Below are 16,823 nucleotides of genomic sequence, written 5' to 3' on the forward strand. Positions count from 1 at the left end.
CTAGTAAATGGGGACTGATGTAATTTGTGGCATGGTGTTGTGTTTTTCCTTGCAGATGACTGCACCACAGTGGCAGAACATGGAGCAACGAGAAGCTTACCAACGCCTTATAGAGACACTGGCAGTGCTGTACCGACTGACCACACGACTCTCCAGCAGAGCAGAAATAGTTGGAGCAGTTCGGCAGGTGCAGTCACACAAACACATACAGCAATGTGAAAAAGTCTCGAGTTATCGCTCGTGCTTTTTTATGATTTGTTTCCAAGCAGCCAGACTTAATTGTAATCTGATGTTTCTCTTGAAAAACTCTTAAGAGTTTCTTTAGATTTGCCTGCTGTTTCTCTCATTTTTAGTCCATTTTTAGTCTCATTTTAGTCCAGAGGTATTTTTTAAACACATGTTGCTGTTTTTGTTTATTGAATGATTATATGAATCATTCAATTACAGTAAAATTCAATTAAGTTTTGCATATTACAACACATGTCTGCTCAAGGCACTTTACAAGACAGACAAACCAAATTTGTATATAAAAATGTACAATCCAGTTTGGTCATATTTCAAAGCATGTCAATTTAATCCAACTATATGTTCAGCAGTTCTACTCATAAGGAAGCATTCTTAAAATAACTAATTCCAAATTATTTATATTCCCATCTATGATGCCACAGAAGGTAGTAAAGATTTAAAGCAGACAACTCCACAATTAAGTCTTCACTCACTGCCTGACACACAATGATGGCTGCACATCTTACTGGATGATGTCTGCTGATTCCAGTTTGCAGTGATTCTCTCAAAGACAGTTTCCATGGATTTTGTTTTGCCCAGTTTGTTCAGAAATCCATTCAGTGTTTTCACAGACAGCTCAGAGGTTTTCTGTAACAGTGTAGAATTCAAATGTATGGCAGCGAAGGATACTTTTGCTCAAAAACACAGAGAAAATGCTCAGAAATACTTTGACCACAGGGTTTAAATTAGTTCTTCTTCATCAAAAGAAACAGAAGTGTTTTCCAGAAAGTTGATTTATTTACTTTTCATCAGCAAACAATAACTACTAGAAAAACTGCCTGTGACGTGTTGTGTTGTTGGTAAAAAAAAATAAAACAAAATAAAACTATACCTAATGTTGAATTCTGTATATTGGAAAAAAAAAAGTCTGGCAAGTAACTTTACAGCTTAATGTCAGCACATAGTTCACAGCTTGTTTGACTCTTTGTTGAGAGTGAATGCTCAGCTCCTGTCCCTGCGGCCTGATGGACGCGGTTTTATTGTCAAACAGGAGAAACGTATGAACAAAGCCACTGAGGTTATGATGCAATATGTGGAAAATCTGAAGAGGACATATGAGAAGGACCATGCAGAGCTGATGGAGTTTAAGAAGCTGGCCAACCAAAACTCAAACCGCTGTTATGGAGCAGCTGTAGACACTGGAGGTAAGAAGATGAACATGCAATAAAGCAATAAAAACATGCAACTTTTGCTCTCCTGTTTCACTGTTTACGCATTTTATAACCAGAAAACATTTCATGTTTAGCACAAAATAAACTCCATACAGCTGATGCTGTTGATGCTGAGCTCTGTTTCAATTAATAATTCCTTCAAATGTTTTTTTTTAAATCAAGATGATGGGGTTGCACGGTCATCAAGATCAATGTCCCTCACCCTTGGAAAGGTAATCAGGGATGTTTTTCAGTTTTGAAATAAAGTCTTCATATCAAAACCCAGCAGAAAGGACCTATCTCGCTTTTTGTTGTTGTGTCCCATGCAGGCTTTACCCAGGCGGAGGGTGAGCGTGGCAGTGGTGCCTAAGTTTAACCTCCTCAACATCCCGGGTCAGAGTCCAGGCGCGTTGGGTCCTGGCCCAAACGTGGGACTCACAGCGGGTGCTGCTCTTCCTGTCCTGGTAGGTTTTTCCTGTCCTGTTGGGAAATAATGGGAAATGAGGTATGAAGCATCTCTTGCGTGACGCTCATGCAGCCGGACTCGCTTTTGAATGAAAGGTCATGAGCTGGTCAAAAAACAAATCACCCCTTTTACAACTGAGATGAAATCATTTATTTGAAAAACAGCTTTGTATTGCGGTTTCAGAGCCAGTATTTTTGCTTAAAACAGACCTGACTCCTAGTTTTGTTTTAAAAGAATATAAATTGTATCACTTTTCTCTTTAGTGTGAAGCAAATGATGTGAAAAGCAGCTCTTCCACCGAAGCAGTTCAACCAACACCAGAGTGGTATGTTTGCTTAAACACACAACATGCATGTTTGATCTTTCAGGGCCATTCCTGCAGTGTTGGACGCAATGTTCCTGGAGAAATCCTGAACTTCTAATCATTTCTTATCCAAGCTTTTTCTGCTGTGTTAGGAATTTCGAGTTGTTTGTGTGACCTGCAGGATGTGCTTTACAGTGCAGAGAAAAGCCCGAGTGAGTTAAAACTAATACTAGAGGCTTAAGAAAATAATAATGTAGATTTAATCTAAACATTTGGGAAAGACGCTGACAAAGTCCAGGCACATGACTGCAGTCATATTGTGGTCATAAAGTAAGCTCCAGTCCGGCTCTCGTATGCCTGAGCCAGATGTTCTCTGTGAGGAGAATAACAAACGTGCCAGCTCCGCTTGTTCTGTTTGTGTTCAGTGCTGTTAATGCACTAATCCAGAGCTGTGGCGCATACATTAATAAGACATGCCACCATTGTTTTGATGGAGCCTAACTCTAAAGTGTTTTATAACGTCTGCTGTGATAGTGGTGCCGTCCAAGGCTGACAACTCTGTTCTTTCCTATCTGAAACAATGCAGTGGAAAGAGTGGGATGGAGCCGGAAAGCGAGCCAGCCAAACCTCCAGTAAACTTGGAGGAACTCAGAGCCGAGATCAGAGCCGAGATCAAGGCAAAGATCGAGGAGGAAGCGTACAATAAAGGGTGAGGCCTTCTGCTCTGTTATGTTGAGACATTTTTATTGACTATAAATCATTGGTTGTGTAATCACGGAGAAAATGAGAGTTTTCTAGCTCCAAAAAAAGTAGATTATTGAGACATCTGAAACTCAAACACCTGTACTTTTTATGTGTTTACTGATTTTACTGTCCAAACTTGTAAAAGTCTATGAATGTCTGTGCTACAGAAAATAGCTTCCTAAAAGCTTCTTTAAATCAGGAGTTACTGGTACTGACAGAAGGAGAAGGGAGTCCTATGGAAACATAAAAACATCATTTGGACCAAAGGAATTGCCCATTTTGTATACCACATAGTTATTCTAAACTATTTCTTAGTAACAACAAGTTTTACTGCGCTCCAATGCTCGATTTAGTGAAAAAAATTCAAAATGAGATAACTGACAAACATTTTGCTGGAGGGAAATCCCAGAAAAATATATTATCTTTGGAGAAACACTTGGATTGAATCTCATGAGGTCTATGCACTTCTAAAATGCCAGATTTCTGTCATGTACAAATCACAGATTCACTTAAACTAAATATAGCATGCTGTTGCTTTTTGAAGTATGTAACTACTTTGCTAACTTTGTTGAAGCAGTTTTGAACTCAGTTTCAGCATTTGATATTCCTGATTTTACCCCTGCTGTCACTTAGTGAATGTGATTCAAATGAAATACAGTTCAGCTGTCAAAGCCACATTTTCCTGACATTAACTTTATTTCTGTTAGTAAAAGTCTTCAGAGAGGTTACAAAAAATCAATAAGATCTCATTTCACAAAGGTGCCAATGATATTGGTACAAAAAGCCACAGCTTTCTATGGATTCTGTAGAACAAAGAACACACTTAATAATTTAAGAAAATACAGGACTACAGTGACAACTTATCTAAAAATGTTCCGATATTTATCCAAAACTGATGTCTGTGTGACCGTGTGCAGTTTATGCATGAGAGGAAAAAGCCTCACTATTTCAGTAAAGTTGGGTGCAGATTTAGTGTAGCTGAAATATTCTCCCTGTCACCTGCAGCTACCAAGAGGGACTGAAACACACCAAAGCTCTCCTGGAAGAGAAACATGCAGAGGAAATGGAAGCAGAGAAACTGCTGGAGCTAAAACACAAGGATGAAGAAAGCGGAAAGAGGTATAAGAGCAGCAGGTAAACTAAATCTGCTTTTCTTTTTTCTTAAGAAATAGATATTTAGGATAAATAATATATGTATTTTAAACAGTAACGTCAAAATTATTGCCAATGAAGGTCTGGAGTTTAAAGTACTTTGAAATCACATTATCTATTTCTACATCTATTGCATTTTTAAAAAATACCATCATATAATACCATTGCATGTCATTCAAAGAAAATTATTAATTTATTTTTTTCAGAATGGAAATATTTGTCTGTGTTTTCTCCATAGGAGGATGGAGGAGATCCTGGTTCTCCTCAGTCGGTTTTGTCCCTCGATTTCTGTCAGCCGGCGCCTTCTTTGGGTCGTCCTTGTGCTGTTTGTGGTGATGTGCGTGCTCATCAGTATTTTCACTTTCTTCAGTGACTACTACAACCGCCGTGAGGACACATAAGAAACGTTTTTTGAGACAGAACAGAGATGGCTGGACTGAGCAGAACCAAAAAGTCTGTAGCAGAGGAGTTGGAAGACATGTTTTCACCTTACTAGCAGATCATTACTGACGGACACACTTGAATGGAAGGATCGAAGGAACTGGTTCAGGAACTGGTTTGAAGGATTTATAGAGGATGTCTTTTTTTCTACGCTAATTTGTAGTTTTGTTTAGAATGGAAAGTTTGCTGTCTGTTTATTGTTGGTAAGTTTAGGGACCAAATATACAGTGTGATTAAACTTATTTAATTCATAGGTGCATATGTAATAATACATTCTTGCTTTGGTACTTTGAAATATGACACCTTCCTTAAAATGCCACAGTAAAGAAATGTGCATTTATCAGAAATTTCTACACAACAGATTTTTTATTTCTATTTAAGCTTTTTTTTTTTTTGCATTTGTTGGTTAATTTTGTGAAGGGCATTTAAGGTTTAGAAATAAGCACATAAAAACAAGGCTTTTAGTGCAATATTTGGAGACTGTGTGATTTGAGTCACTGACAGATTTCCTTTGTTTATGAGAGCACTTTTTAGATTACCATCCTGAGTGCCTGGGTTGAGAACTGCTTTGCTAATTTACCTTTTAAATAAAAGGTGTCTAAGAATGAATCTATGCTTTAATAACTTTCATTAACCATCCATGCATCTAGAGTCTCTATCAGTCAATGGGTGATGGATGGAGTACACGCTGGTCTGGACTGTTGCAGGTTGTAACAATATCCAAACAAAATTATACTAAGTCAAATAGTGTAACACTTTTTTATGTCATGACAACTGATTGATGTGCTAGTACTATAAAGCTAATTGTTGTACATAACCTAAAGAAAGAATCAACAGCACATATTTTGTAAAAACTCATACTACAAATTATTTTATACTTAAGTGTAACTAGAATTTTATTCAACATCAAATCTGATCAAAGTTTTCTACAAGAAAACCCAACATAAAAAGTAAATAGCCTGCATATGAAAAGTGCTTTATCGAGTCATTCATCCTTCCATACCACTGATGGTGGAGCGCTACACAGGCAAGGCTGCCATTCAATCAGCACCATCAGGCCTTCTGACCACCTCCAGCAGGCAAGGCGGGCGAAGTGTCTTGCCCAAGGACACAACGACTGAGCAGGTGTTCGGACCAGCAACCAACCAGTTGCAGGATAATCAAACCCTTCCCCCTGAACTACCATCACACACATGCAGAAAATCTATGAAAATACGTTCATCAATTTCCTCTATGTACACAGACCGATGAGCTGCAGCTCAACTAAGCAGTTATTTGGAGGGGAATGAGGTAATCTGTTGACTTCTAACTGATCCATCACAGGGCTTAGAGAGTTACACCAACATAAAATTCAAAGAGGACCTCACACACATGTTGTTGCACTGTGGGACAAAACCAAATCACATGGAGAAAATCAATATATTTATAGGGAAAACATGCAAACTCTAGACTGAAAGACCCCTGCCAACATTTAAGTCAGAACTTATGCCACCATGTAATCCAATAATAATTTGCATAATAAACATTACAAAAGTTAAACCATTTTGCTAAAAGTTAGATTTTTGATGAATAGCTTTAAAGTGGCCCATTCACAGAAGCTCATTACTTATATTACTACTAACCCAAATCTGGTTATTTCAAAGCTTCTTGCAGCTATTTCTTCAACACTGTTTCAATCTCACAAAAAGAGGTAGTCTTTGCATTAATGTGAGTTTCTGACTGAAATCCCCAGACTGTGGTGTGGTATGAAAGAGCCATTGATAATTTTACTACCACAAAATTCAATCCATCCATTATCGCACACGCTTATCCCTTGTGGGGTCGCCAGGGGTGCTGGTGCCTGTCTCCAACGGGCAAGAGACGGGGTACACCCTGGATAGGTCGCCAGTCCATCTCAGGGTTACCACACAATTGTTTTGATTTAAAATGTTTATCAGGAAAAGGATCCATTTTCTTGCTTCTAGTGCTCCAAAATGTACTTCTCATTTTAGTGGTTCAATGTTCGTAAGAAACCATTTGGTGTCTTAGTTCAAATTTATAAGGTCAGAAAAACGCAAAATCTCTTTGGGCTTCTGTTGCTTCAGGCTGTAATTTACTATCCTCTCTCACCTTTCTGACATTTCACCACAAACCCTCCAAGTCTCCGTCAGCATGCTTTGCGTCATTTCCTGGTGCACAGGCCTTGTGCAGAGATATTTCGGATGTCGTCGTATGCCAAAGGCTCAGAGGACACCAGCGACAACAGGAGCATTTGTGATTGAGTAATGCCTCAAGGGAGGAAATCCTGAGCAGAGAGTACGAGTTCAGATGTTGGAAATAATGAAAATTTCAAACACACAGCTGATAATTTCACAAGCCTGCTTTGAATCTTCTTTGAATATTAACTTTTTTTTTTTTTTAACCTTCAATCTAGGAAGAAAAATATGAAGATGAGAGGATTTGTAGTACTTTGTAGATGAAAATATATTTTCAGGTACTTTTTGGTAATGAAAATTAACATGCATTTTGTAAAAATGCTGCATGAAAATTACATATGTATATATGTTCTAGATATTGTACTTATCACCCAAAAATTGGAAAGACATTTTATGCATTTTAAAAAAAAATCTGGTACAGTGAATCACAAAGATCTTGCTCTTCAAGGATTTCCAAGTTGTGGTATTTTGTGACGCTGTGGGGTGAACGTATTTGAAAATTCCCAAGTCTGGATATAAAAAGACTGAAGAAAAATGTACATTTGTACATTTTTTTTTGTTTGAAATTTGGACATTGTAATTTTACAACACTATATTTATACGGGGTTAAATATCTCCAATATAGATAAAATCTTGCTTACTTTCCGGTAAATTTCTTCAAAGTTCCTCTCTATTGAGGTTGTTAGCTACATATTTTTCTCTCCTGGGTCATTCTCTTGCAGCATAAGATGACTCTTGGTCTGACCTGCACTCTGTACTTCCTTCTTCCCTTTCCTTTACTCTCTGACAATGACAGAGTCAGCACACCCCTGAGAACAGATTCACCTCTATTTAACCGAGTGAATTGGCTGATGAACACAAACGCTGTAAGACTGCCTTCTCCCCAGCACGTTTCATCTCTTCTCTCACCAGTCATGAATATTATCTGGGTCTGCATCTCTTCACTTCTGGCTTTTTCTCCTGTTTTCTCTGATCAAAACACAGGCAAAATAAGAGGTGAGCGATCTATTTTTGTTACATATATAATCAACAGCAGAATTTCTTACCTGAAGTGACTTTTTGCTGCTTCCAGTTTTTCCCGCAGCCAATCAGAGCATAGCTGGCGTAATCCAGGTGAGTTACCAAAACAACCGAAACCAACTTCAGTATGCTTTCAATGCCTCTGAAGCCCGGAAGATCTGTCAGTCTCTCGGACTCAGCATCGCCTCGAAGGCTCAGGTGAAGGAAGCTCTCAGCAGAGGTCTGGAAACATGCAGGTTAGACCACAGAAATGCTTTCCAATGACTACCCAGCATAATTTAAAATAAATACCTGATAATACTCTGGGTCATTCAGGTTTGGATGGACTGATGAGCAAATTGCAGTCATTCCTCGAATCCACGGATTGGCTAACTGTGGCCAAAACCAAACTGGACTGTTGGTGTGGAGAGCCTCCGTAACAACCCGGTTTGATGTATTCTGCTTTAACGAATCAGGTATGACTTGCTTTGTTTTTCCACTCATTTGCAAATGAAGAGGCACATATTATATCTTATAGTTGTGATGTTCTTCATATTCATCTACATCCTTTATGGCTTAAGCAACAAAACAAAGCAAAACAGATGCTGGTTGGTATGGTCAGTGGTTGCCTACCCAAGTTGTTCAACATAAAAGTTAATTTTAGATAACTTAAAGATGACCACAAGTTTGAAAACTGCGATTATAATTGGTAAGGTTTGTATTTTTATGCTCTAATTTATTCCTCAAGTTTTGTGATGATGTGATTAATGCCTTGATTTAAACAATCTTGTCAATCTTGTGAAAACACAAAATATGCAATATCTTCCCAAAATAGATTGCAAAGTGGGATATTTGGCAGGAGATTATTACAGCTTTGACTAGGGGTATAATTAAGACGAACATTGATTTTGATAGATTTTTTTCCCCACGAGAAACTTATACTGTTATTTGCTCTTACTTTCCAATTTGTTTTTAAATGAAAATATCTGGAAAATGCATGTTGAGCCTCAAGGTGCCTCGGAAGCTAAGTGGGTTATTGTGAGGGTGTTATTTTACGGGTCAGAAGCAAAAAAGTTTTGGAAATAGCTGAGTTGTTACAGAAAGTCACTGATCAGTGCACTTTTGACTAAGCTTTGATTAATGTCATTTATATGGTTTTGTATAAAACTACACAAAATGTTCTTCAATCCAATTACTTTTGTCCTATTTTACAATACAATTTTTTAAAATCATTATTCTGTGAGTAAATACTTGCAAATTACAACCATAACAGCCAATGCCACAGAAGCAAGCCTTTCCTAATCTAATCAGATATCCTTGATGTTCACCCACAGATGCATTAATACAATTGAAGGACACAGTGACTGATAATCCTCTGAGCGACTCTGAGCATGCAAACTCAGTAAACGCCACCCTCACAACCCAGTCTACGTCTTTGTCCTCCACCCATCCTCCTTCCTTTACATCAGCTGATGAAGCCAAGAGCAATGAGGTGGAGCCAGCCCGATTTGTTGGCAGTGCTCAAACCTTTGCTGGATGTAAGCGGTTGAGCAGTGAAGGAAATTTTATACCGGTAGAGGGGGAGTTTCGTGTCATAACATGAGTTTTATCTTTCCTTTCTTTCAGCAAAAGTTGTACTCATCTCCTGTATCTGTGGTCTACTCTTTACCATAATATCTTTTGTTGCATACTTAAAACTGTGAGTGATTTTAATGATAAAACATTTAGTACATTAGAAGAAAAAAAAACTGCTTTATCTAATTTTTTTCTCTGTTTCAATCTTTGTGAAAAGAGGAAGACACTGTCATTTGCGCTCTGACGAGAAGCAGCAACAGCAGCAAGATTACACCCAGACAGAAGAGTGGATATCTGTGAAGACTATTGCAGAAACCACTAAAGAAGTTCAGGAGGATCAGAGGATAGAAGTAGACAATGGCAAAGAATAAGCTTCTTAAACTATGTTTGGGAGGGAAATGCATATGTACCTGTTTAATATTTTGTGTTATCTGTCAGTCAGTGATGTACTCTAGTTTAGCCACTAGAGGGACATGTTTGCAAACATTTTGATTGGCAACTTTTTATTGTTATGATTCTGTTTGTAGATTAAACCAAAAAAGGGCAGCTCTCTTGCACATTTTTTATTTCATGAGATCTTTTTCTAACAAAACAATTCATAAAATACATTAAAGTAGACAAAGGAAATGTCACAAATCAATATTTGTTTTTAAACCATTTTGTCTCACCTCTGGCATTCAGTGTATACTGTTAGTAACAGTTTTACATTTTTTTATAACATACACTTTTCAGAAAATATGTTGTAAAGTATGACAGTTCATACATATAGGTATTACGTAAAAGACAATAGCAAGTATAACTCAACTTCACAAGTCTGTCCCGGTCTTGATAAGCTGTAACTACTTTTTTGCACTTGAAGAAGTGATCTTTACATTAATTATCAGAGCCATTGGGTTATTTTAAAGCAAACCAATGGTAACAGGGAAGAGAGAGAGTTGTTCTTTTGTTTGAAGTTTCCTTTCAGCTCTAATGGGAATTCGTAGCTTCAGACTTCACTGCATCAGCTATAAAGCTGAGCTCGTTGCACAGCGTCTCGTGTCTGTAGGCCATGCGGATCTGTGCAACGTTTGTCCGACGGATGTCGTTGCCTTCATGTCCGTCCTTCAGGTAGTTTACTCCTAAGAAGTGCTTCTTTTCCTTAAAGGTGTTACATAGAGTTAGTTAACTTTGGACCAAATTTGGTGACGCCTGATTACAGTCAGAAATCTTTTTAAAAGCGTCTCAAATTACCTGGTGACTTAGTCCACTTTGCAGCACACTGTTCCTGGCAATCTCACAGACATCACAGGTGCTGAGCTTCCACAGCTGAGCTGCTATAGCGTACTCTTCCATTAGAGGTTCCTATGACAGGTTAAGTTGTGTAACAAGAACTATTTACATAAGTCTAAATCTGTATCCTTGAGTCTTAAGCATTACAGAAGTTGTGTTCCTACATGTTTTTACCTTGGTGTAGTGGAACTGCATGGGATCATCTGTGGACAGTGACACACACAAACCTTTGTGTAGAAACTCTCTGAGAGGGTTTTTGGAGTATTCCAGGAACAGGCTATTGTTGCTCAGGGGACTCATGGCAATAGGTATTTGGGCCAGGTAGTACAGGTACTGCAGCACAGGACTCTGTACAAAAAGATAAATATTACTCTGGAAATCAATGGTCCACAGAGAGAACGCTTGCTTTGATTCTGTCTTTTGTGCGTTTTTAAATGTTTCAGCTCCCATTTTTAATGTGAAATAGTAAATAATGCTGCACTAAAGAAACTAATTTTAGTGTCGCATTTTAGTGTGAGGAATATAAAGTGTTTGTAAGAACATTTTAGATTTTAGAAGTGTCCTGCTGCCTCATGAAATGTCACTGATTTAAATACATTTCTTATTACATAACTTCCTTTCTCTTCCCCTACAGTTACCCTGTTTTTATTTCCAGTTGTGTGAAGGCTCAAGACCTTAACAAAAAATGAAAAACTCTGGCATCCACATAGACATTTCTTCATAAAGAATAAAACCAAATCTCCACCATGAAACCACACTTAAGTCAGCTAATTCCTCCCTGTTTTCTGGTTACTCTTTGGTTTGATAATCTCTAATATAGAAATGAGAGCTCAGAGTTAAGGCTCTCTAAATATTAAGGTACCTTTTTCAGATTGAGCCCATGTGAGATGTTGTCTGCAGTCAGAAAAGCAGAGACCAGATGAGTGATCGATCCTGCTTCTCCACAATGGGGACGAAACTGGAAGGTGTTCAGTCCACGCTCTCTATGGACGACACAAGTTGGAAATATGACATCCATCAACCTAAACTTATTTATTACTAAGATAAGTATCCTTTCTTACTTTCCTATGATTGTTTCTATACAAAATAAACAATCTACTGATGGCAGAATAAACACTGGTAAGCTTTATAATCGGGTAGAAAATACACTTTTCTCCATGTGAGCTCTTCCTTTAAATGGTAATTGTATGTGTGTGAAGAAACCATCATTCAGTCTTACTTCCTCAGGTTGTTGAGCACCATGATGTTGCCATACATGTAGAAGATGTAGTAGCTGTATGGAGGGTTGTCACGTGTGGTCCACTGTTCTGGCTTCGGACTCCTATAAGAGAACATGTGGTTGCTGTGTTTGGTTTCGTCATCTACGCTGTCAAAGCCTGAAACCTGCAAAAAACAAACCAGTCAATGCTACATCATCATTTTCGTAACATTTCTGTAACAAACTGGTTTCAATAAGAGCACAAATAATTCTTAGAGGTTCAATGAACTTTCTAGTTCTACTTTTAAATGGATTTTTTAAAGCTCTTTAAAATGCTGTTCTTCTATGTGAGGACCTTATCTTTTTAATGAACACCTAACTCGTATTTATATTCATTTCATATGTGACTATCTTAACACACCAAAATGCATTACTGCATCTAAGTGACAGTGACAGTAACTAAGATGAGGTTTTCAAAAAAAAGCTTAAACTTCTTTTCAGAACGTATTTTGAAATTATCAACAAATTACATACATATTTGAGGAAAATATGGAGTTCTTTGTGGGTTTGTGGATTCACAGTTGCCTTGAAGAGAGGAAGGAATATGTTCTCCAGAACCTTGGCAAAATTGGTTACCAGGTTCTTTGACTTGAAAATATCACTTAAAAGAATATAAAAACAGTGTCAATACTTATTGAAATTATCTTAGCTCAGAGGCTTTCGTGTTTTAACCGAGACGTACTCACTATATTCTAGGAACCTGAATCATCCACCTCATGTTTGGTGAGTGAAGTTTTTGCTGAATGAACCACTTTGCTAGACTGTCCCACTCATCAGTAGAGCGTCCGTAGATGGACAGGCGCGGCTCGGCGTACTGATATTTACTCTCTTCCAAATCGCTGGCCACCTCCTGTTGATGCAAGGAAAGGTGAATGAAACCATTTCTACACCAGCTCTAATTGAAAATGCATGGCGAAAATGCATGAGGTACCTTTATAATCCGAGCAAAGTACTCTCCATTAAGGTAGTTGTCTGTTTTGAGGAAGATCTCCCGGAGTTCACTGGCACCCATAGGGTTATACTTTGTATTGAACTTGTCAAACCGGTGAAAGGTTTGCCTGCCCTGGAAATTTCATTAGCCAGAAAGAGAGATTATGAAGTTAGCATGATGATCATTTGTCACTTAACTGGTAGTAAAATGAAGTTACCTGAATTACAAGCAGAAATAGTAGGAGCTTGTATTCCTTAACTGCTGACTTACTAAATTCAGCAGTTAAAAATAAGACAACTTTGAAAATGTTTGTTCATTTCCTTACAGCATGTACATCTAGAGAATCCACAGTGAGGTCGTAAGCATCCATGCTGAGACTGTGGAAAACCTCCTGAAGGGTCATCTCTTGGCCATCTTTTTCCAAGACTACACGGTCTTTGTCGGTTTTGTATCTTTCCTGAATGAATGTGAGTAGGTGTTTCTGAGGCATACATGCAGCTGCATGAATGTGAGTATCCACCTGGAAAAAAGAAACAATTCTGTGTGCTGAGAAAATATACAGTTAAGCTGATTTAGGTCTATTTCAACAGTTTACAGCCTTAATTATTCCAAGGATTTCAAGGTTATTCTTTTTTTAAGTCCTAAGTTGTTTTCAGAAACATCAATGTTACCAAACAAAAGCCGTTTAAATAATTAAAATCATAATTACTAAAATTTCAGAAAGATGTCAAAACCATAGTAAAATTGTATGTGTGATAAACTGTTTAATAATAAATAATATTTAATAAAACATAATTAAAAACAGAGACTTTATTGTGTGTGCTTTAGATTTCGATTTGATTTTTGGTTTTCTCTTGCATTTGGTTGCTATTTTTGATTTTGGCCTATTACAGTTTTATTTTCAAGGACTACACTGTTTTGTTTTCAAACAACATTGAAAGGAACAAGAAAATCCGATTTAGACAGATGCAGTATTTTTTAATCAAACTGAAAAAGAAGTAATTACAAAACAATCCCAGTTTATGCACCAACATCACTACTCCACAATGGATTAAATTTTTGCTAAAGTCAAAACAAAGCTCATTACAGAACATGCTGGTTTACCTGTGCATTTACTGCTAGAAACGTTTCATACATTAAATGCAATACGGGGAAAAAAAATCAACAAATAAATTTCAATTTCCAGGATTACAAGTATGATTGAGGGAAAGATTGCCAGTTTTGATCACTGGCTAATAGTCCTTGTTGGTTCTTTGGTGTCACTGACTGAAACCAATCATATCTATTACTAAATAATATTAGTAAGACAGCTAAATGTTATTTTCTGCTGATACTAAATCAAACACCCAAAAGAAAACTGACACCCCCCTCCCCCCAAAAAACCCTTACTAACAACACATAGCAGCAGCACAAACTGCATTGGATGTGCTATTTTAATCATTTTCTTTGACTGTTTTTTTATACCTTGTAGATAAAATAGTTACCTTCCTAACGTTGTAAAAGTCTCTGTGAGGAATGCTTTTCAGCTCCTTAAGCTCAGCCGTCTCGTTGAGTATCTCATGGAGGTAGAACTTTGAACTTAAGAAGTTAAGTCTTCTGTGGCAGTAGGTTTTGCTGAAAATTAGATTAGAACTTTGTTTACATGCTATGCTAACAACTGGTTTTTCAACCAGCATGACTAAAGTCTATTTATTTTTGCAACTTACGTAGGTCCGTCTGAAATCATTGTCAGTAGATCACTGAGATCTATGGCATAGGTCTCCAAATCTGGGTAAGGAAGATCAGTGGGCTGATCATTTATTAGTGCCTCTCCACCATCATACACACACACAATCCCATTCTTCATCTTCAGTTCATAGTTGAGATTCTCAGGGATGTTGTCCACGCCGTAGGGATCCTCACCTTCTGCGGGACATGGGGACATGTCTGAAGGGCATAACAATGTTCCGTCAAGGTCACATAAAGAAGCATAAACATGGTTTAAAATGTCAGACACTTTATACCAGGCAGGACTTCATCATCTATGTCCCATATCAAGTTCTCAGCACTGCGGAGGAACTGGCTTGTAGTCCTACAGAATCTGTGATAAGCAAGCTTTGAATACTTCTCTCTAAGCATCAGCGCTTTAAACAGACTTCTGACAGCCTGCTCGTAATCTTCCAATGTGATCTGAGTGGGAGAAGGACATTACATATTTTGTAATGTACAAAATATGCAGATGTACAAAATACAAAGTTCCTGAAACCTTCTTGGAAGTTATCACACATACTCCTGCACAGTAATCTCCACTAATAGTGACTCTCTGGAAATCAGGACAGCTTTCTGCTACAGATGAGAAGCTGGAGCTCGTGGACCCTGACGGTGTAACAGTCTTGGAATCTGGGTAATCTGAAGCCCCTGGGATCTGGAGGGTCAGTGTCTTGGAACGGATCAGCATAAAACTTTGTCTCCTGAAAAAATGTGTAACATAATTCTGAATTATTACATTCTAACATGATTTGATCGTTCTGCTCTTCAGGTCTATTGAAATGGTAGGGCATACATGAGACTCTCCTCTGACGACTGTTGCTCTGCCAGCTCCTTCAGCAGCTCGTGATCTTGGGATTGCTGTAGGCCTATTGGGAGGTCCTCAGACACACTGAACATTGACAAAGTATCGCGGTCGTCTTCTTCTTTTAGCGCTGAAGCATAAACTTTCTCTACCAGTAGCTGCTTCTTTTCCTCTTCCTCACTAAGGGTTACTTTTGGGAATTGACGAGGCATGTCTACAAGAGGGCAGAGGCTACATTAAATGGCAGGCAATAGTAATGTCTATTACACAAGGTCTTGCTGAGATCAGTTTGTGTTTGGTAAACAAAAAAGATGTTCCTGTATAACGGTTTTAGTGCAGGGTATATTAATTTCCCTAACAAATTGCCAGGAGTTTATACATTAACCAAGGCCATGTCATTTCTATTTTAAAGTTTTTTTTTATTGATTCACCCTGTAAGCGACATGTCTTTCACTGATAGTGTTTTATTTACCTCATTTAAAAATATTTTATTCTAACAAATATAATATAGTACATTTACAGAGGATTATTTTTTACTAGAATGACAAAAGTTTCCAAATATTTACCATTACCTCTTCACATAACATAATAGAATAAATATCTGCTAGATTATCTTCATAGGTACACACACTTAAAAAAAAACAACAACACTTTGACAAAAGTCGTTATGGGACTCTTAGAAAATTTCTCCCATTTAAAGTATATGCCCAACATTCTGGTTCAGAAACATTGTCATAAGAAACCACAATATTTTTAATAACTACAAGTTATAGGACCTGGATTGAAATGGAAGATTATAAATAGAAGATTAGAAGAAGGAAAATCCCACCCATGGGTTACAAATATACCAGGCAGACAGTAAATGCAAAATCTATAAAAAATATAAAGAGCCCATATATTTGAACACAAAAAAATAACTCTTCCTATCAGTGTCTGAATTTAGAGTTTTTAATTCCCCCTCAAACGTAAACATTTTCAGTGTCTCCTAGCAACAAAAGGTGAGAGAATATTTAACTGATTTAAACTTCTTAGATTTCCAGGCAAATTCAATTATAAAAATATATTTCCTAAAATCAGAGGACGTGTTCGGGAGGTCCTAGATTCAAGGAGACAAACTGCATTTAATGTGACCGACAAACTGCGCGAAATAATTATACTCAGAAATGACCCAGAATATTAAAGACACAGCAGACTGAGTTCACATCGAGAAAGGTTGAACAACCAATTGAAACCTATCTGCGTTAAGTGAGTGAATGGCAAGTTAGATAAGCTTTAAACCAAGACTTACCTTACGAGCTGTAAACTTTAACATATACGCTTAAAAAAGGTGGTGGCCGATAAGTTTTTGTTGTTGTTGTTGCTAGTTATTATATTTTTACCTTATCTCCTGCAGCCCTGACGGGTCTTCGTCTTCTTCTTCTTCGTATTATTATTATTATTATTTCTCTTCTTCTTCGTGATAATAAACTGGTAGTTCTGATCATAGTTCTGATTGCAAACGT

The 16,823-nt window shown here is 37.5% G+C and overlaps 3 protein-coding genes across 5 annotated transcripts in view; 2 read left to right on the forward strand and 1 right to left on the reverse strand.

The window, feature by feature from the left end:
• The window catches only part of mrvi1 (murine retrovirus integration site 1 homolog), a 28,085-nt gene extending 22,933 nt beyond the window's left edge, over positions 1-5,152 (forward strand). For 2 of the 3 annotated variants that reach the window (XM_032559799.1, XM_032559801.1), the window contains 8 exons: positions 56-187; positions 1,277-1,430; positions 1,620-1,669; positions 1,766-1,900; positions 2,166-2,227; positions 2,793-2,915; positions 3,956-4,084; positions 4,341-5,152. In XM_032559799.1, the coding sequence (XP_032415690.1) occupies positions 56-187; positions 1,277-1,430; positions 1,620-1,669; positions 1,766-1,900; positions 2,166-2,227; positions 2,793-2,915; positions 3,956-4,084; positions 4,341-4,503 (948 nt within the window). In that variant the 3' untranslated portion in view covers positions 4,504-5,152. The remainder of the gene's footprint in view (positions 1-55; positions 188-1,276; positions 1,431-1,619; positions 1,670-1,765; positions 1,901-2,165; positions 2,228-2,792; positions 2,916-3,955; positions 4,085-4,340) is intronic. The other variant, XM_032559800.1, reaches the window with a different exon arrangement.
• Positions 5,153-7,581: 2,429 nt separating this feature from the next.
• Positions 7,582-9,858, forward strand: lyve1a (lymphatic vessel endothelial hyaluronic receptor 1a). The gene is made up of 6 exons (XM_032561729.1): positions 7,582-7,734; positions 7,811-7,994; positions 8,074-8,213; positions 9,072-9,275; positions 9,364-9,436; positions 9,530-9,858. Exons 1-6 carry the CDS (start codon positions 7,590-7,592, stop codon positions 9,681-9,683), a joined length of 900 nt encoding a protein of 299 aa, XP_032417620.1. The 5' UTR covers positions 7,582-7,589; the 3' UTR covers positions 9,684-9,858.
• ampd3a (adenosine monophosphate deaminase 3a) lies at positions 9,692-15,533 on the reverse strand. The gene is made up of 14 exons (XM_032561728.1): positions 15,313-15,533; positions 15,040-15,220; positions 14,774-14,939; positions 14,477-14,696; positions 14,255-14,384; positions 13,096-13,290; positions 12,771-12,902; positions 12,526-12,689; positions 12,314-12,440; positions 11,801-11,964; positions 11,444-11,564; positions 10,756-10,929; positions 10,543-10,653; positions 9,692-10,449 (listed from the first exon to the last, which is right to left on the reverse strand). Exons 1-14 carry the CDS (start codon positions 15,531-15,533, stop codon positions 10,279-10,281), a joined length of 2,277 nt encoding a protein of 758 aa, XP_032417619.1. The 3' UTR covers positions 9,692-10,278.
• Between the last annotated feature and the right edge of the window lie 1,290 nt (positions 15,534-16,823).

Source organism: Xiphophorus hellerii, chromosome 4 (assembly GCF_003331165.1).
Source record: "Xiphophorus hellerii strain 12219 chromosome 4, Xiphophorus_hellerii-4.1, whole genome shotgun sequence".
NCBI classification, from domain to species: Eukaryota; Metazoa; Chordata; class Actinopteri; order Cyprinodontiformes; family Poeciliidae; genus Xiphophorus; species Xiphophorus hellerii.